Source organism: Acipenser ruthenus, chromosome 59, assembly GCF_902713425.1.
Source record: "Acipenser ruthenus chromosome 59, fAciRut3.2 maternal haplotype, whole genome shotgun sequence".
NCBI classification, from domain to species: Eukaryota; Metazoa; Chordata; class Actinopteri; order Acipenseriformes; family Acipenseridae; genus Acipenser; species Acipenser ruthenus.
The window spans coordinates 972782-996434 of record NC_081247.1 but is presented as its reverse complement, the minus strand read 5'-3'; the positions used below and the strand labels follow the sequence as shown (position 1 = coordinate 996434).

General features: G+C 38.3%; 1 protein-coding gene across 1 annotated transcript in view; it reads left to right on the top strand.

The window, feature by feature from the left end:
- Positions 1–9657: 9657 nt before the first annotated feature.
- LOC117966804 (immunoglobulin superfamily member 1-like) overlaps positions 9658–23653 on the top strand; it is a 46369-nt gene continuing 32373 nt past the window's right edge. Inside the window, exons 1-4 of the mRNA XM_059018385.1 lie at positions 9658–9714; positions 17221–17256; positions 20364–20402; positions 22796–23080. Of these exons, the coding sequence (XP_058874368.1) occupies positions 9684–9714; positions 17221–17256; positions 20364–20402; positions 22796–23080 (391 nt within the window). The 5' untranslated portion in view covers positions 9658–9683. The remainder of the gene's footprint in view (positions 9715–17220; positions 17257–20363; positions 20403–22795; positions 23081–23653) is intronic.

Here is a 23653-nt window from a genome sequence, read left to right as displayed (position 1 = left end):
TTTTTCATTTATTTTTTATAACAAGTTTAGACCATTGATAATTAAAGTGGTGTAAACTTCATTTTCTCACAAGTTATCTGAGTGTGTATTGACGCTCGTTTAAAGTTGCGATGCTCCATTTTAACAGGATTTCTTGTTTTCCCTTGAGCCTCTGGGTCAGTTGGAGCTTGTGTATATCACACCTGGGCTCACTAATAATTACAGGTGCAGCAGCCTCGTCTTTGCTGCCACCGTCTCTGTTTAATCATTGTAACGGTGGTGATAGCTGGCACAGCAACAGCAAAACGAGGAGATTTTCCATGCAGGGGTCCATCGCAAAGAAACGAAGGTATTTTTACACACAGGTTTTTCTCACAGGTTTTAGCGTGTTTACTTGGTAGATTAGTGAGCGAGTAAGAAATTGTCATGGGAAATCACCTAGCGAATATATTTCACATGAGTAAGCCGAAAACTTTGTGACGCATGCAAATTAGGCTATGACGACATTAAACGTCACAGGGAAACCCTCTTCTATTGGATGGAATCTGCATTAGTTAGGAAACTGTTCTTTTCCTCCTATGTCGCTGCTGTTTATGTAGCAATTTTACCGAGTAAATTATAAACTCACTCGATACACGGATGGAAAGAGGGCTATAGTGACACTACAGATAAGAGACTGGCTATGGGGATTTAACCCCAAAACAGTTCAAAGTAATATGTGTGTAGTTGTACTGTAACCCGAGGACTGAAGCTGAAATAGCTTGTATGGAAGGGGTACAGACTGATATAAATTAACAAGGAAATGTTAGTTACAGTAACAAGAACCATGAGGAAATACAAAAATAATGACTGAAAAACACAACAAACCTCATTCCTGTGCCTACAGACAAACCCAACAATCATATTAATACGAATTAATAATAATAATTAAAAAATGCAAATACAGTACATTGCAGGGGAAGACCACACAGTCATTGTGGAAATAAATAAATCGATTCTTCAACAAACAACCCCTTTGTTTTGTCATTGCTGATCCACTCTGATGTCTTGTAGCAGCTGAAGCAGCATGCCTGTCCTTGCTGCTGTGCTCTCTAAAAAGCAAGGGTTCTTCGAGGGTTCCTCAAGGAACCTTAGGGTTCTATTGCAAGTTTTTTTTTTCTCAGTAAGGGTTCGTTTGGGGACCTCTGGTTGCTCTGTCTAATATAATATTGCAAAGGGTTCATTTTAGAACCCTTTATATCAATACATTGTAAATTGTGCTCTACAATATTGTTGTGCAAACCGCAATTTTTAATACACAATACATGATGAGAGAAAAAGTCTGTCATAAAAAGGTAAACACCATAAATGGTTATAATTTTGTACACGGTATTGAGAGGAAATCAAAGAGCAGATCATATTTTGCCAAATATTTAACTAGAATTTATAATAGTATATGCATGTATAACATATGCACTGTAGTTTATAGCTTCCATTTGTATCCATCTTGAACAGAACCTTTAATTGGATAAATATGTAGGAAAAACCCATACGACGTTCAACACAATAATAAAACCTCAGGGCGAGATGCCCCTGCACAACACAATACAATAAATAAATAAATAAATAAATAAATAAATACATACATTATGCGTTCTTAATTTACAATTCAAATTCGTTGCAAATGTGTTAAAGTGTGTGTTTTTTTTCCCCACACGATACGTTATTCTTTAAATCTTAATCATTTGTAAAACAAAAACCACATTTAACAACACATGTATGAAACACACTAACTAACATGTTCTGCTTTGTGTTTATTTATTATATTGCTGGCAAAAGGCTGTTTGAAATGTTTTTAATACTGAATGTAGAAAAAGCGCGGTCCGCGAGGAAATGCCCCAGCAACAGCGGGCGCCCTCTCGACCAATCAGCTGCCAGCGCAACCCGCAGCGCGAGGCAGGTGTTCAACGTTTCTTCACAGGACGGGAGATCTTTCTTCACGAGGAGAAGCAGCTTTCTGAGAGGCGAGTAAAACCTTTTAATAACGCTAATTATCTTCATTTGTGTGAATCAATGAAAAATATAAAATAAAGACGTACAGACAGCTGAAGAACATCCACGAGTAAAAAAAAGAAAAAAAGGTTATTTTGCTTTTGTTAATGATGCGGGTCAATGAAAGAATTTCTGAGGTAATTTTTTTTTTTTTTTTTACTAAACCTGATGACGATAATCAATTGGCCTGAACTGAGAGAGGAAAAAGGAAAATATACTTTTGATACTTCTGGGTAGTTTCCCCCCCGCCCCCCGAGGAGTCTAGCCGGTAAAAGACAGTGTCAAGCTTCATTAATTATTATTGTCACCATAAATAAATCGAGCCAGTAGGTAAGAATACTTTCTAACGTAAAATGTTTCATTAAGACTATTATTGTGTAACGACGATTTCTAGGATACATGAGTATTAAGTATGAGGTAAATATAAGATGTGCTTCACTGCTACGATTTCTCGGGCGATTCTGGTACAAAATTAATAAAACACAAATTACTGTATCTTTTTCTCTTGACTAAATGAGACTTTTTTAACGACGTTCTTTTAAAACCATGGTGTTTAATATAATTTGTCACTCATGCAAACTGAAAACAATTTTATTTTAGTACTACTGTACAAAAAAAAAACAACATTAAAAGGCAGTACTGAATAATACTTCCTGGTAATTGTGTGACAAAGCATTAAATATTGTAGTTTACGGTGTCAGTGGCACCTGCTCCATGTTCAGCACTATCATGCCTGTCCAATGCTGTTAGATCTGCCCTCATTTCTGGTAGACTGTTTGCAATTGTGCTGCTCCCATAGCTTTACAGAGCTGCAGGGATCACATATTGCATCACATGGCAGGGATGGAAATAAGACTCCTATTGCATAGCAGTTTCACCCATTCCAGGATCTTGATTAGCCACAGTGTGTAGCGAACATGCACAGGTGTGTCTTAAAGTGAAACCAGGAATGTATCAAACTGCTATGCAATGGGAGTCTTATTTCCATCCCTGCCCAACCTAATTTTCATCTCTAATTCAGGGCGATGCTAAATCCAATCAGGTAGACATGTCCTAATAAAGTGGCCGGGCAGTGTATCTTAGAGAACAGCCCTTTTCAAATGCAATAAAAATAGCTTTGGACATGCTTTGACATAACTTACAAAGATTAAGAAAATCCAGGGGTACCCGGAGTCCCCTCTGTCTGTCTGTCCCCCTTTATAAGTCTTTCTACAGAGATCCAGGAAAGTACTGATTCAATTGGGATGAAACTTGGTAAGGACATTCGTTAGTGCAAGTTATTGTGCCTGCTTTTCCACTATTGTTAAATTTCCCATATAATACATATACTATGGAGGGCGCAATTTGACTGTGATTTGCCCACATATGTGCATAGAGTGGATGCATGTCATCTACTTGTTGGGGGATGAGTGTCACTGACATGCTTGTCTCTATAAAACATCCTCTCTTGTCATGGTGCTTGGATTTTACAACACGCACAGTAGCTTTTCCTATATGCTGTGGTCACAGTTCATCACAGAGCAGAGTGGAGAGCTGTGGTCACATTCACCCGTTTACGTTTGATCTTTTATAAGAAAGCAGACACTGCAAACTGTGTAGAGGAAACAGACATGCAGGTTGTGCTGCTGCTGCTGCTGCTCCTACTAGTGCAGTCAAATGCTTTAGTCCATACAGAGCCGACCTCCACAGCTCCATTCACAGGCACTTCTATTATACAAGCACAGAGCACATTTATTATAGCAGTCAAATGCTTCAGACCATACAGAGCCGAGCTCCACAGCTCCATTCACAGAGTCAGGCACTTCTATTATACAAGCACAGAGCACATTTATTACAGCAGTCAAATGCTTCAGAACATACAGAGCCGAGCTCCACAGCTCCATTCACAGAGTCAGGCACTTCTATTATTTAGCCCGCTAGTTGACCCACCTTACTCCGGATACACCCAAGACACATCTACACAACTCTCTGCCCTCCTCACAACTGAGAGTTATTCCACCTCCCACTAGGTGGCGCTAATGAACTATACACGTTACTCAAAGGTACAGTAACCAATCAGTAAAGGATCATTACAACATGTTATAGTAAACATGTCTTTTTGTTTTAAAACATGATATCTGGTACTACACAAGGTTAAATATAAAATGATAATCCATGTTTCCTATAACATGTGTTTCTTTCAATGCTGTATATCTGAGACCTATGCAGCTAATGGAAATGCAACACAGGTGATATGTCTGGAATTCTTATTTGTTAGCTGTAACAATCACTTTAAGGACTGGTCTGTTAAAGCCCATTTTGATTTATTAAATCAAACTTTCAGACCATTAAACCTGTTTTCAGCTGTTTTAGAAGGGTTTGGAGTTTATCCTCATTTTACAAAGCGCTGTTTCACCCAAGAGAATGTTTATAAACACTCTTCAAAAACAGTCTTTAAAAACATTCCTTAACAGTCCTTCATGTTTTGTGAAAAGGGCCTATTGTGCTTGTTTTGTCAAGCTGGCCCCAAGGGATAAGCAAATACCCCATTGCACACACATACAGTACATAAGCAAGTACACCATCACACACACATACAGTACATAAGCAAGTACACCATTGCACACACATACAGTACATAAACTAATACCCCATTGCACACACATACAGTACATAAACTAATACCACATTGCACACACATACAGTACATAAACTAATACCCCATTGCACACACATACAGTACATAAGCAAGTACACCATCACACACACATACAGTACATAAACTAATACCCCATTGCACACACATACAATACATAAGCAAGTACACCATTGCACACACATACAGTACATAAACTAATACCCCATTGCACACACATACAGTACATAAGCAAGTACACCATTGCACACACATACAGTACATAAACTAATACCCCATTGCACACACATACAGTACATAAGCTAATACCCCATTTGTTTCAAATCAACAGGTTAGCAGATTACACTGTTCTCAAATGTAATCTGAAAGGCTAGAAGTAAATTCAAAGGAGTTATTGTGTTCACCATGTAATGAATCTCCTATCGGCTTTAAACACACAGGGTGACACGATTATTAGTACTGTCTTTTAATGCAAACTACATAGAAATCTAAAACCACAATCCATACCACCCAATCCATGAAAATATAATCATATAATCTGTAAGGAGTCTAGGAGTCTATGATAAATGATTAAAGATCTGTCAAAATGTGTTCTTACCATAGTACACTGCTGCAGTTGGCTTTTCAAAGGGGCAGAGCAGACTCCACCACTCAGCATGTGTGACAAGAATCTCCCCTTTTCAGAATCTCCCTTTGCAGTGTAAGAACATAAGAACATAAGAAGGTTTACAAACGAGAGGAGGCCATTGAGCCAATCTTGCTCGTTTGGTTGTTAGTAGCTTATTGATCCCAGCCTGTCTGCATACAACATGCCTTTTAAACCCAAGATAACGGGAGGCGTGGAGCTGCATTGAAGTATCCAGGAAGTCTGCTTCCCTCTCCCTCACTTACTGCTGGATTAACTCAACATGAGCGCTGCAGTGTTGCCAGATCAGAGGTGTTCCTCCAGATCTAGAGGTTGTACGTTTCTGTTCAGGACAGTCTGCAGGTAAGAAATGGACACAGGTTTTTTGAAGGTGCATTTTTAATTGTAGAGGATTTTCTAGAGGGTTTTTTTCTGTCTGAAATTAGTTTTTTTTTGTTTAATTTATTCATGATGTGCAAATCCTTCCTTTACTAAGAAGGCATCATGCATGTTGACAGCGATGACCACTGATTTCTATAGAATCTCTTCAGACTTTAGATTCTCTTTGACTGCCTCAACACTGATTTCTATAGAATCTCTCCAGACTTTAGATTCACTTTGTCTGCCTCAACACCAATTTCTGTAGAATCTCTCCAGACTTTAGATTCACTTTGACTCCCTCAACACTGATTTCTATAAAATCTCTCCAGACTTTAGATTCTCTTTGACTGCCTCAGCATTATAAGGTCACTTCATGTGCAGCAGGTATTAGGGCCCCTAGACCCACATAGAGTCTGTGCTGTGTAGAGTTTGAGTGAGGGGTACAGGTCGGGCACTAATACTTGCTGCAGAGAAAGTTAATTTAGTTGTAATGGCAGAGTGCTGTGCCAGTCACTGAATATACATTATGGAAAATGAAGACAAAAAAAACATAGACAGACACTAAAATCAAATGTAATGTTATTTTGCTGATGAGAGGTAATGTTACATTTAGCCATGGTGTGCCAATATATTACATTCATTTAGAGGTTTAAGCATTATACAAGTACAGTGTATTCCAATTAATTGCATATCTGATAATTGCATATTCCTTTGAACTTTATAAAAGTGAAGCACATTTCTTATTAAAATGCACATGCTGTAGATTGCTGTTAATTGCATATCCCATGTGCCTAGCAATTGTATGCATTTAACCACGATAAGCAATTATAAGGAACTTATATATACAATTTAACTGTACATTCACAACTGTATGCAATTGTCAGGTATACAATTAAAAGTACCTGTATTACATTGTATAAATTACTGATAATTGCATACTCTGGTTAATTGCATAACACTTTGAGGCACACAGTCTATGTAATTAACAAGGATCTACCATAACATGACTTAACACGATGTGCCTCGTATTATTAAGTTGGATTTCAGTAATACTTGCATGAATTGTCTCTTAATAAATTCAGCAAATATTGAACATTTCACCAGCCTAACTGGTTTTTTTTTTACAATTATAAAAACAGGAACTTGTGCCCTCATATTAAAAAACAATATTTTCACTTTCTCTCAGGAGATTTTTTTGCATTCGTCTGTAACAGTCTTCAGGAACACAAATGTACTTTTTTTTTGTAAAAAAAAAAAAAAAATGTATATCACTTTTGTACATGTATGTACATATGTATATTCACTTATGTCTTTTTCTTATAAAGTGCAGGGTTTGAAACGTTAATCTCGAGCCATGTAATTGCACACTTACAGTAAATTACAGGAGGTGCCTGGGCCTATAGTCACCATAAGATTGAAACCCTCACACATTCGTGGGGGTGGAGGTATATCTAGCACATCAACATACTGGACATGTGTTTGCCTAACACAGCACATCATGACTGTCCAAACAGATTTATAATACCACTGGGGTGTTTCCAGTGATTTAGGGGGTTGTTTGTTATAAACCCTTCAATTGTGTTTTTTCATTTCTTTTTTTTAATCATGTCCTTCATACAATTCAGTCTTGACTGATAGTTTTACAATGTGAACTCACAATGTTTTACCAAACCTATCTAGAATTGACCGTGCGCACTTGTGTGCACTGAGTATGGTTTGACTATGATTGTATTTTTCATTTAGTTTTTACCATACTGTGCTGTTGCAGTATATACTGCAGTACACTTCATAAAGAGACCGCTCAGACTCCTCCGCTAAGTGGCTTTCTAAAGATGATTGACTGGCATGTTTGGTATCAAACTGCTCAGCTCAATCTCCCCTTTTCAGAATCCCCTCTTGGCAGTTTAACAGGGGGTGCAGGGGCTGCATTCCAGTATTCAGGCTCAATTTAAACCCTGCCTGCCTTCACTTCCTCTCACTAACCACAGTCACTTATTTCTTTCTCAGAAATGAATGTAGAGCTGACTGACCGCAGAAAAGGAGAAGTTTGTTCTGTTTTTGCGATGACATCTGCAGTGAACAGCACTGTGAGGTACACTTTCTATCTATATCACTATCACTTTTTCTACATCTTGTGAACCCTATTTCTACACTGAGCCTGACTCCATCACCTGCTTTCACCACTAAGCCACAAAACAGAATCTGGTAATGCTCCTAAAATAGTTTAGAAGTAACGTATCTTTTGCTGAATGGTTAGTTTTCTAAATTATTTCCAATTCAAGTTTTCTGTCATTAATATTTAATTTATGAACTGGACTTTCAACATTCAGTTTATTCATTTGGTCTGGTTTGTTCGTGTCTTGTTTGGTTTCAAAGTCAGTACTGGTATTTTATGTATTTGTCACCATTCCTTGACCATTCATGTGTAAGTAAAATTAAAAATTGCTTCCAAGATTTGTTTATTCATTGATGCAAGCAGATGATGGCTGCAGAAGTCAATGCTCAGTTATTTTGATTATCAGTGATTTCATATGCTTGTGTAGCACATGTTCAATTTAAAAGTACTAATGTAGCCTGACTACGCCAGAGTGGAGACCCACTCACTAAGTACGGGGGCAATTACCCACACGCACAGGTGATTTATTTAGCGCTGGAAGGAGTGCGTAACAACACGAGACAGGGAGAACAAGCAACCAGAACAACTGAGTTTTAAAAGGTTTATTTTGGGCAGTTCAATAAACACACAAAGCAACTAACATAATATTAAAACAATAAAATTATGTAGTCTAAAATCGGGAGCTTTGCATATTAAAATAAAATCAAAACACAAAAGATAAAATATACAAAGCACTATCACGAAGCCCACATAATAAAAAGTCTGAAGCTTTGTATATGAAAATAAAATACAATAAAACAAAAAAACCACCACTACAATACAGAATTGATTACACAAGAATACACAGATAAAAAGGGATTACAAATCACTTATGTCCACATTTAAAACTGATGCGATCTCTCGACCATGTGGAGGTTTTAGTGCAGCGACAAAGTTTAAAAAAAAAAGTCCAATCTCAGATGGAATTGCGGTTTCCACAAGAAGGAGATATGGAGGACTGGAACGCCGACGCAGCCTAGAAATCCTGGTAGTTTTGTTTGTTTCCTTAAAATCAAGAGACCAGCAGCAGCAGCATCAGTACCTGTGTATCGCTCTCACATTAAAACAAGCCCAAAAACAACACCAACCTTGAAATCAAGAGAGTAGCAGCATCAGCATCTGCATCAGCGTCAGCATCAGCATCAGCATCAGTATTTGTGTATCGCTGCTGTTGTATTGACGAATCTGGCTTTTAAAGCCGTCCCAGATAATCAACAGGTGTACATCATTAGCAAGCAGCTGGTTAATAATCGGGGGATGATTAGCGGTGACAAAAAGTGCAACTACACAAAATACTACACGAGAATAATCAAAAGCAAAACAAACAGTGCAATGAATAAAATAAATAACTTGTTCTCTACATAATAGAATAAATCAAAACATACAAGTGCTCAAAAGAAAACGCGATCAAATAAATAAGTGTGCCAACAAGAATAAAGAAAACAACTATTACTAATAAAGTGCAGCTTTACACTTGTGTTCTTCTCATACCTGATGTTACAGCTGACAAAGATGGAGAGAGGGGAAGCAAATACATCTACTGCAGGTGTGTGCAGCTTAGTTATTTCTAATAGTTTTAAGTATAGATATTAGACGAATGCCAATTTGTCTGTGCTGCACTTACTGGATTACAAATTAAGCTGCTTCTCAGAAAGAAGAAGAGGTTTTAGTGTAAAAATACAAATTCACACACTGAACTCATCTGCAGTATCCTGTGAAACGGCATATCTTTGTAACAGTAGCTGGTGCCCAGTTAGCACTTTTGAGATAAAAAAATAGCATCACTGGGAGGAACTGTGAAGCGCTGCCAGCGTTTAAGGAAATTAAGGTTTTCTATAAAGAGCATTTTGTGGCAGTGTCGTTTAGTTCCAGGCAGAATGCGGGCTGGGAAACTCTACATTGTGATGTGTAAGTACTGCGATCCAATACTTTGAACACAAATCCAGCAGCATGCCTCCCTGGTGAGGGATTGATGGCTTGAAAGAGTCTGGCTTGTCAGTTTCAGGTGGTTTTTAAAAGGGGATGTTGGAGCTGGCTCAGTACTGTACTGAATTAAAGCAGTTGTGTTTCATTAACAACAGTGATGAGCAAATGCTATACTATAGTGGTGGAATCACCATAAAAGAGATCAGTTCTTTGGTTTCAAACCTTTTTCATGGCTTAGAGATTGTATTTAACTGTGTTGAGGCATGTGAGCTTATCATTATCCAGCTTGCTCTGTCTGCTAAAGAAGCTTCTTAAGTGATGTGCGTGTGTGTGTGTGTGTGTGTGTGTGCGTGTGTGTGTGTGTGTGATGAGGATGGTCGAAAAGCTTTCTGAAAGGATAATTTAATCTACTTTAACATTGTTTCATGAACATTCACCTTTAATGTAATTTTTGCATAGCACTTGCTGCCGCTGGTGGTCAAATGTTGTAACTGCAGTATTCTAGATGGGGCTTGTCATGTAACTGCGGAGAGTTAGGCACTGCTTTGAAGCAAAAGGCAAATATTCAGAGAGGAATACATTTCAAGGCATAAAAATAGTAAGAAAAGAAACTACAATAATTTCACTGCTCCTTCCTGGAAGGAATTTGTTTCTTGACAGTTTTATACTGTTATAATTACTCCTCTTAGAAAATTGTCGTTTTCATGCAGACTCCAAATTAGGCAAGTAGAAGCACAAAAGCTCAGAGCTTTCTAAGGGTTGCATTTGTTACAGGATTTTCAGAGTCTGATGACTGAGTAATAGATGTGAGGGGAATGAACTGCATTGTGTTGTAATGTGTGGCAATGTGTTTCTCTGCATACCTGAACAGACAATATTCATAACCATCACATGTGGTCCAGATCAAAATGTCCACGTGGTTTGTAAGGAAACACTTGCAGACTATAGTAACATTTATTCTAGCTTTGTAATCTAAAATCAACATTTGATCTTTTGCTACAGTGCAAGATTAGGGTTGCGTTCAATAGGCAGAGCGCTCCAGAGGTGGCTGTGGTGTAATTTCCCCACATATTGGACTTTTTGACCAACATATGTGTATGCATTCTATTTCATAAAAGAAAATCTGATAGTTAATTTAAATTAACAGCGTAATTATTTTTGTTTTTCCTTTTAAACGCAGTGAATCTGCAGCATCTCGTGCAACATTCGATCCGCTCAGCGAGTTATTGTTTGTTTGGCCGGCCTCACAGTAATGAATATTTTCTTAACTGGACGAATAGCGCTGTGTTAAAGGTGAACTACATGTGACGCTTTTTATTTATTTAACATTGTGATCCGAGAGAGAGAGAGAGATATCTGCTTTCCACAACCTTTCAATAAAAATATAATGTGATATTTTGCTGTACTAATGTAACAAAGTATGGGTGATTACATGTTATGCACTGATGTAAGAATTGGCTTTGTGGTGATGTACTTTTTACTTTCAAATAGCATATATCTATAATCGTTTGCACTATATATTTTAATTGCAAATATGTATCTTCCACACTATTGCAGTTTTGTTACAGGATACATTAGTTTATCTCTAATGTAATCACAGTTTTACATATAGACTGCCCCTGTTTTCATTTACGTCCAAAATTCTGGGCTGCTCTGGTTTTTAGACAACGTCCCAAATTCTGGGCTGCTCTGGTTTTTAGATAACATCCCAAATTCTGGGCCGCTTTGCACTTTTGAATTCAGACCAGTTTTTTAGCATATGCTGCTCAGCTGACAGCTGAGTTTCTAAGTCATGAATGCACAGTTTACCATAAACTGGATCGTGAATTCATTTAAGAGTAACCCTTAGTGCAAAGTTAATGTATTTTTTACTCTCCCCAGAAAATTATTTTTTTATGAAGAAACAGAAATAAAATGTAAATGTTAAAAAATGTATTTCTTTATTACAATGAAGAAACTACACTGCACTGAAATAGATACATGAAAATTCATTAAAGCAGTTGTTTTCCTTTTTTAAAGGCTAATATTAAAACACATTTTTGAGAAGGAACATGGTATTCCAAAAAAGGACATCTCATTTTCTTATGTAATGTCCATCAATATATTGTAGCAAGTTTCGTGGTCTTTTTGGGACAGAAATGAGACTGCAGCCGTGAGTAGGTGAAGGCAATTTATTTTTACAATAATTAAATAATCACAAAATAAAATCATAAAGTGAGGGAAAGGGGACTGGGAGTCAAAAGTGAAAATAAATGATTGTAGTTGTTTTTCTTTTACCCTACCCTCACTATCTCTCTATCTCCCCCGAACACAACCTTCTCTCACACTCTCATCTTCCCCAATCCTCCCGGTCTTTTCAGAACAGAAAATAGGAGGCACTTTTTTACCCAGAGAATTGTGAGGGTCTGGAACCACCTCCCCAGTAATGTTGTTGAAGCTGACACCCTGGGATCCTTCAAGAAGCTGCTTGATGAGATTCTGGGATCAATAAGCTACTAACAACCAAACAAGCAAAGTGGGCTGAATGGCCTCCTCTCGTTTGTAAACTTTCTTATGTTCTTATGTGTCAGATTCCTAGCCTCTTCCTCTTTATAAAGCGTGATTAATGTGAGCTGTCAACAGCAGGGAGAGCATCCGCATTGCTGGAGAGGGTTAGCTAGGAAATGGCTGTGGGTCCAGAGCCAGGACAGCCATACTTTGTTACTGGAACTGACCTGAAAAAATCAATCATTTAATACTGTGTGCTAACAATCTTTTCTGTGCAGTGCTTGCTACAAGTTTGTTCTGCCCTTTCAGAGGCCCCCAGTAAGTGCTAAACTGACTTCCGTAAAATAATTCAACCCAGCAGTACAGTTTTTTTTTTAAACGTAGTGTTTCAGTGCTGTACAGACGTAAATTGTGTTTGAATTGAAAGTGGTGGTCGAGGAGTCAAATGGGTCAAAGTTCAAGTATATTTTCCTCTAGAGGAATTGTCACTTTTTGACGTCACTACTGTGGTATTATGCCTTTTTTAAAGGCTCAGGATGCAAATATAGCCTTCAACCATGTATTTTATATATTATATATATTCTAATTTTGAAATTGACATTTCTGCAGTGAAGTCTGAGAATATCTGTAGGTTGGATGTGGAGAACTTGGAGCTTGGGAAACTTGTGACAGACTTCCTGGTTTGTGCTCAGAGCCCAATAGAACGAGGCAGTGCTGCTGTATCTGCAGAGAAACACACTCCCTTCCACACTGTGTGAGCCGTTTAGCACCAGAACCAGGGAGCACCCTCCCACATTGCAGGTGGAAGAGAAGCACCTTCTGTTGATGTCTGTACCGCTTATCTCCACGCTGGATTGTATGATAATAGCTATGTGGACTGCATTATGCTCAATTCATTGTTTTAGACACTGGAACCTATTGTAGAGCCACTGTTTGTTGAGAGCTGTGTCATAACTACAGATTCCAGGGTGCAATGCACTTCAACTGAGAGACACACTTTCACGCTCTGGTATGTCCAGCACACAGGTCAGTTTCACTTTCAGATAAATAGTCATTCTGGCAGTGTGACTGCCCCTGTAGCTGGTTAAGTGGATTTAGTCAAACTCACAGCCAGGGTTAGAGGAAGCCAGGTGTAATATACAGTATATAACACACCAGGATTGCTTTTGCAATTGGTAATTCAATGTGTTAGTTGGTGTAAAATTTCTCCTTAAATAATGCCAAACTCACCTGGATATACTGTATATACTGAGCATGAAATGAAACTTATCACATATTTGAGCATCAAAAGAAACTTATCACATACATTTGGATAAAATTCACTAGATGTGATCGAAAAATGACAAACTCTGTTTTAGAGCAGGTGCAGTGACTTTTTATTGTGCTGATTAACAATTGACATCATGAAGATGCTGCAGAATGATCTGTGGATCTTGGGCAGGTGTTGTGACTCTTGGTCTCCCAGTTTGTTGCCTGTCATTGACAGAGTGTGTCTGGTTATACCGTCTCGCCAGGTTTGAAACTGCTGGCTGTGAGCACCCAAGACGGCGAGCCACACACAGCACTCTGCCCTCGTCCAGCCTCCAACAGGCTGATTGCACGAAGGCGCTGCTCTCTTGACAGACGTGGCATATATATATATTTTTTTCTGTGATTTTCTTTATCGCTTTTATTCAAGCTTGCAATTCAACAGCTGAAATCACTCCATATCCAGAGTCCAATCAACTGTCTCACTAATTAGGTGATTCAGTCATAGTCACTCAAGCATGTCATGGTCAAGGAAACCAAAAACATTTCGGCATTGTCCAACATTTATATACTTTATTTTTTTCGAAAATAAATGTGTTATTATTATTATTATTATTATTATTATTTATTTCTTAGCAGACGCCCTTATCCAGGGCGACTTACAATCGCAAGCAAATACAAATACATTCAAGTGTTACAATAAAAGTCATACAATAAGAACAAGAAATACAATAATTCTCAAGTGTGACAAACCACAATTCAATAATACAGCAGATAATAGTGAAAGTTACATCAGGATATGATTAAATAGTGATAGTTACATCAGGATATGATTAAGTACAAAATACTACAGATTAAACACTTGGCAGATTACAATATTCTGAGGTACAGGATTAAATGCAGTAAAATAGGGGGCAGATAAGAGCAAAATAAAGCATATTTAAATGAAGGGTGATAGTGTCCCAGGATACAACAGAGGAGTTCTACAGGTGCTGTTTGAAGAGGTGAGTCTTAAGGAGGCGCCGGAATGTGGTCAGGGACTGGGCAGTCCTGACATCTGTAGTGTTATAATAGTGACAAGTTTCTTTTGATCTCTTTATGAAGGTCCACAGGAAACAATTCATCTTTTTTTTTTTTTAATGCATTTATGGTAGGTTTCAGCAATTCAAAAAGTTGAGCAGCAATCAAAACACACACACACATATATATATATACAGTGCCTTGCGAAAGTTTTCGGCCCCCTTGAACTTTGTGACCTTTTGCCACATTTCAGGCTTCAAACATAAAGATATGAAACTGTAATTTTTTGTGAAGAATCAACAAGAAGTGGGACACAATCATGAAGTGGAACGAAATTTATTGGATATTTCAAACTTTTTTAACAAATAAAAAACTGAAAAATTGGGCGTGCAAAATTATTCAGCCCCTTTACTTTCAGTGCAGCAAACTCTCTCCAGAAGTTCAGGGAGGATCTCTGAATGATCCAATGTTGACCTAAATGACTAATGATGATAAATAGAATCCACCTGTGTGTAATCAAGTCTCCGTATAAATGCACCTGCACTGTGATAGTCTCAGAGGTCCGTTTAAAGCGCAGAGAGCATCATGAAGAACAAGGAACACACCAGGCAGGTCCGAGATACTGTTGTGGAGAAGTTTAAAGCCGGATTTGGATACAAAAAGATTTCCCAAGCTTTAAACATCCCAAGGAGCACTGTGCAAGCGATAATATTGAAATGGAAGGAGTATCAGACCACTGCAAATCTACCAAGACCTGGCCGTCCCTCTAAACTTTCAGCTCATACAAGGAGAAGACTGATCAGAGATGCAGCCAAGAGGCCCATGATCACTCTGGATGAACTGCAGAGATCTACAGCTGAGGTGGGAGACTCTGTCCATAGGACAACAATCAGTCGTATACTGCACAAATCTGGCCTTTATGGAAGAGTGGCAAGAAGAAAGCCATTTCTTAAAGATATCCATAAAAAGTGTTGTTTACAGTTTGCCACAAGCCACCTGGGAGACACACCAAACATGTGGAAGAAGGTGCTCTGGTCAGATGAAACCAAAATCGAACTTTTTGGCAACAATGCAAAACGTTATGTTTGGCGTAAAAGCAACACAGCTCATCACCCTGAACACACCATCCCCACTGTCAAACATGGTGGTGGCAGCATCATGGTTTGGGCCTGCTTTTCTTCAGCAGGGACAGGGAAGATGGTTAAAATTGATGGGAAGATGGATGGAGCCAAATACAGGACCATTCTGGAAGAAAACCTGATGGAGTCTGCAAAAGACCTGAGACTGGGACGGAGATTTGTCTTCCAACAAGACAATGATCCAAAACATAAAGCAAAATCTACAATGGAATGGTTCACAAATAAACATATCCAGGTGTTAGAATGGCCAAGTCAAAGTCCAGACCTGAATCCAATCGAGAATCTGTGGAAAGAACTGAAAACTGCTGTTCACAAATGCTCTCCATCCAACCTCACTGAGCTCGAGCTGTTTTGCCAGGAGGAATGGGCAAAAATTTCAGTCTCTCGATGTGCAAAACTGATAGAGACATACCCCAAGCGACTTACAGCTGTAATCGCAGCAAAAGGTGGCGCTACAAAGTATTAACTTAAGGGGGCTGAATAATTTTGCACGCCCAATTTTTCAGTTTTTTATTTGTTAAAAAAGTTTGAAATATCCAATAAATTTCGTTCCACTTCATGATTGTGTCCCACTTGTTGTTGATTCTTCACAAAAAATTACAGTTTCATATCTTTATGTTTGAAGCCTGAAATGTGGCAAAAGGTCGCAAAGTTCAAGGGGGCCGAATACCTTCGCAAGGCACTGTATATGGTCATGTGGGTGTGTGGCTATCTAAGTCGAGGAGGTCTCTTGCTGTTTGCATGCTGTGATATACAGGGCTTTACATGAGAGCAGGTGTTTCTGATCAAGAGCCACCTTCAAAAAAGCTTTTGCTGAAGAGAAAAATGACTGCGCTACAGTAGTAATGAAAATAAATGGATGGATTTAACCTTTTCAGATGTTTCTTCATAGTTTGTTTTATTTTTATTTACTTAGTTTATTTAAGTGATGTTCAACTAATGGTGGGTAATGCAGCCTTCCCAACCTTCCGTCACATTACACTGATACTACAGACATAAAAAAAAACTACAACTCCCAGAATCCCTTGCCAATTTCTGTAGTCTTGTGCATTGTGCTAGCAAATGTAAGTCTCTGAGCTTTGATTGTGCAGGTGTAATCTGCTGATTTGATGCTACTTTAAGTATTTAATTTTAGGGGGGAAAACCTATCAACACTCCCTATACCCTATTCTAGTATTAGAAAAACATAGACATGATCCCAATTATACAACATTGTCCCTTTAGTCATTATTTCAAACAACTTCTCCCTTCATTTTAAAGTGATTGTACATAACAACATGCATCCATAAATCTTACCTGTTGTCACTTGAAAATGTGTTTTGATTGCTGCTCAACTTTTTGAATTGCTGAAAGCTGCCATAAATGCATTAAAAAAAAAAGATGAATTGTTTCCTCTGGACCTTCACAAATAGATCCAATTCCAGGGTTTTCTGCTGAAGTGACAAACGACTGACCTACAATAGCAAGAGAAGGATAGGTGGAGAACGTTCTGGATAGTTTGTGACATTTAGTTGAGTTTATTATTTTCTTTAATTTGACTCACTGGAGTGAAAGACTGTCCTGTCAAGTCACTGCCTCTCCTTGTGTCTTTCAGTGCTGACCACAGTGGCGTGCTTTGGACAGGAAACAGGTAAGAGAAAAGTACACTCAACAGTGAACACAGCCCCCAGTGAAGGGGCTCCATTGTGAACACAGCCCCCAGTGAAGGGGCTCCAGAGTGAACACAGCCCCCAGTGAAGGGGCTCCAAAGTGAACACAGCCCCCAGTGAAGGGGCTTCAGAGTGAACACAGCCCCCATTGAAGGGGCTCCAGAGTGAACACAGCCCCCAGCGAAGGGGCTCCAGAGTGAACACAGCCCCCAGTGAAGGGGCTCCAAAGTGAACACAGCCCCCAGTGAAGGGGCTCCAGAGTGAACACAGCCCCCAGTGAAGGGGCTCCAAAGTGAACACAGCCCCCAGTGAAGGGGCTCCAAAGTGAACACAGCCCCCAGTGAAGGGGCTCAAGGGCTCTCACAGCCTGGCTCTCTTCTGGTCTAGTTTGTGTTAAACTGGACTACAGGAGGAGTATAGAAATAATACATCTTTCATGCAGTGTATTATAATATGAAGGCATATTTAAAACACACACATATATATATATTGTGAGCGTATGGGTGCACACAGACAAAGCAGACAGTAAACCCCAGAAAAGAAAAAACAGAAATGACAATCCCGGTTGCGAGACGAGGTCAAAATAAACAGTTCAAAACAGGATTCATATAACAAGAAAAAAAAAAAAAAACAATGTAAACTAACTGGACAGTTAGCCGCTGGTGAATAAGCGATTTGTTTCTGGCTTCTACCAAGTCGTTATTGTCTTCAGACTGTCCCCTAGCCTGGGTAAAAACAAGCGCTGTCTCTCTCCACTTTGCTGTATTTAATTCCAACAGCACTGGCACAGGAAATAAGATCGCAGATGCACCAGCTCCTCTTTGTTATTCCTTTTCAGTGATGGGTGTAGACAAGCCCACTCTGATTACTGCTCGGAAGCCAACCTTGACTGGCTGTAAAGGCTTTCTTTTAAAGGGGTCTGAATCATCCAGGCATTGGGACGGTTACAGGCTACAGATGTGGGCCAATTAAGAACTAATACTGTTATAACCATGATCCCCTACCTAATCACACCAGCAGCCTGTTCGTCCGTTGACGTCATGGCAGGCAGGTACGCTGACCACAGGTCTATCGGTGTGTTATATATATATATATATATATATATATATATATATATATATATATATATATATATATATATATATATATATATATAGGGTTGCTTTCACCAACATGGATTAAATAAAACTCAGTTTAGTGCTAATCTAGGGTTAGTTGATCTGGGGTTATGTTTAATCACAGTTACATTGCACCACACAAATGTAAACCAGGATTAGTAAATCTTGGATTAAGCAGATAATCCTAGATTTCTGATTAATAATCAATCATTATCTGAATACACCCTGTTTAGCAAATGTAAACCAAAAAAAAAGAAGCATTCAGCATAAAAAAATGACATTATATTAATTTGTATTATTATACACAATTTCTCTGCTCAGAGGATGTTTTAAATTAATTAACAAAAGGTGACAAAACATAGGCCCCACATGCAGCCTGCAGCTTTCCTACAACCCTTAACCTGATCTCTAGTTGAGCCGACCGGGTGGTCCTGCATTCGTTCTGAATATCAATTGACTGTACGAATAGCTTTGCTTTACTTTGCGTGAACTTTAAAATATTTATTGTAGTGCAAAAGTGTTTATAGGCTACCTAAAGTGGCAAATTCTAATATATGTATTTTATTGTCCTTGATTACAATATTTCAGGCAAAAAAAACTACAGAGTTACAGAAAGTGTTAATTTATTGGAGATTATACATGTGGAATAAGCATTAATTTAAGACCACTATTATTATTATTATTATTATTATTATTATTATTATTATTATTATTATTATTATTATTATTATTATTTATTTCTTAGCAGACGCCCTTATCCAGGGCGACTTACAATCGCAAGCAAATACAAATACAAATACATTCAAAGTTTGTTAGTTATCGACACCTGTACATGCAGGGGTTAATTTGTAAACAGAAAAGGTACAGATTCTTGTAATTAAGGAAGAGGGGTAGGATTTCTTCTACCATATTCCACTGCCCTTGATTTACAGTAGCTTCCATATATGCGCTTCAAGTTCTCATCTGCTTGTGGGTTTCATGCCTTATTGTTGGTGTTGGTAGCTGCATGCCCACCTTTGCCCAGCCCTGTTTTTATATAATCTTCAGGTTTGAACAATACCAGCGGTGGGCTGACTAATCTGATGAACAGGAGCGACAAGCACTAGTGTTTTGGTGTTTCGCCATTTGGGTTGTGAAAACAAACTAGTCGTTGTCTTACCCATTAATGTCACATCATAAAATATATCGTTTCCAAACACTTTGTTATTCAATTCAAGGAATAGGAAACCTTTTTTTGCACATGTTATGTACATGATATCTGTATAATGTATGTAAAATAATGTAAATATGTAAAATGTGATATCTTGTAACAATTGTAAGTCGCCCTGGATAAGGGCGTCTGCTAAGAAATAAGTAATAATAATAATAAACAAGGATTACATTTGAAACCTGGTTTAAAGTTGTGTGCAACATGATTAAAATATAATCCTTGATTTAATCTGGGTTGGTGGTTAATCCATGTTGGTGCAATCGACCCATCATTTATTTTCTATTTTAAAATAAGACATTTCTAAGATAGTTCAGCTTCAAATCTCCAGCTCTGTTCATTGCACATAACAGTCAGTTTTCTGTTTGCAACCAATTGTGTTCAGAATGTCATTCTTGTGTGTTGCCACCTGCTGGTGACTTCATTTCTACTTCATTTTCTAATGCTCAAATTGAACTGATGTCAAAACAAACTGGTGTCAAAAATTTTGATATTTTACGTTTTATTTGAAACAATCATTCATTTTAGTTTACATTCCAAAATTGACGTTGGACTTCTGCTTCTACCATGAATATATTTTTCTAAGCATAAACTTTTTTTTTTAATACTGTATTTCACCAAGAAAGTATACTGGTGTCATGGGATATTTTTTATCCTGGATATCTAACCATGGATTCATTTAAATAAGGATTACAATTTAAACCTGGTATAAACTTTGGTGCAACATGAATAGAATAATAATTCACTGTCATGTTCTTTCCAGCTGATGGCATTAATGGGACGCAAGATAAGCAACATCTGGGTGAGTTCATATTTAATCCTGTCATATACTTTCATTAATTAAAATCCTAAAATAATGTACAATGAGCTCTCTGCATAGATGGGAGTCTAGTGTATGACTGATTTTCAAAAGGATCAAATAACTGCACCTTAAGCCCTGCTATTGTAAGGAATGCATGATAGTTTAGGCAGGCCTCTTGTGATTTTCATTGCATTTCCATGTCTACAGTGACATCCATGTGTTACACCTGCTTTTATCTGCTGTAGCTCAGATCTAAGACACAGTCAGTTTCCTCATGTAGGATCACAGCAGCAATTGTTTTTTACATGCTAATGTTAGTAGTTGGAGTTGTGTTCTGTTGTTAACTTAGGATACATTAAACTACCGATCAAATAGAAAATGTATTTAGTATGAAACATTAGAGTGATAACATGAAATATGTACATAGAGTTCTTTTTTGCAACATAAAATAGCTTTTTTTTCTTCATACGGTTCATTGCAAACTGTATAATCCTCACCTGTCAGACAGAAAGGTACAGGATGTAGGATCCGCTGCGATGCTGCATACTATTTTGTATTGGGCGTCATTTGCTATGTGGGGGGGGGGATGGCCAGTGGGGGGGGGGGGGGGGGGCAGTTGCACAAGAAGTGCTTACTCAGTGTTATTGTTGCTGCTTGGTGTTTGATTTTGGTTTATTTACAATCATGCAAAAGTTTTTTTTTATTAACTTCAATTTAAACAAATCAAAGCATTCAGGAGTGACAAACGCGACAGCCTACGTGATCCCTACTTTGCTGCTCTAGAAAGAGTGCAAAGAAGAGCAACCAGAATTATCCCAGGTTTAAAAGGCATGTCGTATGCAGACAGGCTAAAAGAATTGAATCTATTCAGTCTTGAACAAAGAAGACTACGCGGCGATCTGATTCAAACATTCAAAATCCTAAAAGGTATAGACAATGTCGACCCAGGGGACTTATTTGACCTGAAAAAAGAAACAAGGACCAGGGGTCACACATGGAGATTAGATAAAGGGGCATTCAGAACAGAAAATAGGAGGCACTTTTTTACACAGAGAATTGTGAGGGTCTGGGACCAACTCCCCAGTAATGTTGTTGAAGCTGACACCCTGGGATCCTTCAAGAAGCTGCTTGATTAGATTCTGGGATCAATAAGCTACTAACAACCAAACGAGCAAGATGGCGCAAAATGCACACTACACATGTAGGTATACTTCCATGTCGACATACATCGACATCCTCATGTTGTTTTTAATTTGTTTCTCCCATATGTTGCATTTTGGGGGAAATTACGTATACTAATATTTGTTTTTTTGTTTGCCTGATTGGAACAACCAGCTACAACACAAATATGAGGCATTTTAAAATTAAAACATGGCCTGTCTCTATTAAAATGTATGTATTCGTTCATACACCTTCTCCCTGTGTTACGTCACTTCCGGTATCTTCCATCCACTTCAAAACCGAGAAGGGAAGTTGCATTTTATTAAAAAACTAGATCATTGCCAACAATTTTAAATCTCGTTTGGGAATACTTGTTAGTCATACATTATGTTTTTTAAAGTAGTTTGGACCATGTCAGTGGGTCTTTACATGGAAACACATTTAATTTAAAATTGTAAATGATATTGCATTGTGTTGCTGTATAAAAATATAAACCCTGTGCAAATCCTGTGCATCTGCTGTATATCTATTTTTTATTTTTGGCACGGGGCCCAAATACGAATAGCAAAACCATTTAGAAATAATTGCAACACTAAGACAATTGTTATGGATTTATTTCATAACACATGACATTGCACAAGTAAGCTTCCAGCATTGTTACAAACGATTATTACACATCTAGAGTTTTTACAAAATAGATTTCTTCACTTGTTTGAAATATTTTGAAAACTGTAAAATTACCATTTTGTGAAACAGAAAATCATTGGTTCTACACAGTCCCTCAGATAGACAAGAGCTGGAGGACTAGAATTGTGCACCTCTGACCTATTGCATTAGCCTATTGTATTGTATTATGTACTGCTATTGTACAGTGTTATGTGCACATTGTAAAAGGTTGTTATTATCCCTTCAGTATGTGTTTCATACCTGATCCAGGGAGTCTTGTCTGAACCGTCCAGATATATTTAATATTTTCTATGAATAGGGCTATTGTCGGATAACCAACCAGAATAATCAACCAAGAATAGAAATCTCAGACAGTAAAAATGTATAATTACAACAATACAGAGCTGTGCCCTCTTTACTGGACCCTCAGAGACAGTAACATTGAGCTGCTTTCATTTGAGAGAATCAGACCCTGTGTTTCCATTGTACTGGAACCTGTAATGTTTTATTTCTCTTTGTATTGGAGATGGATGTTCTTAACATGCCTTGTTTCTTCATTTACCCAGAGCTGCCAAAGGCTGTGCTGACCAGCAGTCCTCAATGGGGAGAGCTGTACACTGGAGAGACTGTCACCCTGAGCTGTGGGGTTGAGGGGGGTTTCACTGGCTGGGAATATCTCTGGTACAAGAGCAGTCAGGGAGGCACAGTGCAGATCAGAGACACCACTGGAGCCACATACACACTCAGCCCTGTCACTCAGTCCCATAGTGGACAGTACCAGTGTGAGGCACAAAGAGGAGATCGACCACGTTCCTCTCAGCGCAGTGATCCTTTTACACTGACTGTGTCTGGTGAGTTTATTAACACAGCGATCCTGTTACACTGACTGTGTCTGGTGAGTTTATTAACACAGTGATCCTGTTACACTGACTGTGTCTGGTGAGTTTATTAACACAGTGATCCTGTTACACTGACTGTGTCTGGTGAGTTTATTAACACAGCGATCCTGTTACACTGACTGTGTCTGGTGAGTTTATTAACACAGTGATCCTGTTACACTGACTGTGTCTGGTGAGTTTATTAACACAGTGATCCTGTTACACTGACTGTGTCTGGTGAGTTTATTAACACAGTGATCCTGTTACACTGACTGTGTCTGGTGAGTTTATTAACACAGCGATCCTGTTACACTGACTGTGTCTGGTGAGTTTATTAACACAGTGATCCTGTTACACTGGCTGTGTCTGGTGAGTTTATTAACACAGTGATCCTGTTACACTGACTGTGTCTGGTGAGTTTATTAACACAGCGATCCTGTTACACTGACTGTGTCTGGTGAGTTTATTAACACAGTGATCCTGTTACACTGGCTGTGTCTGGTGAGTTTATTAACACAGTGATCCTGTTACACTGACTGTGTCTGG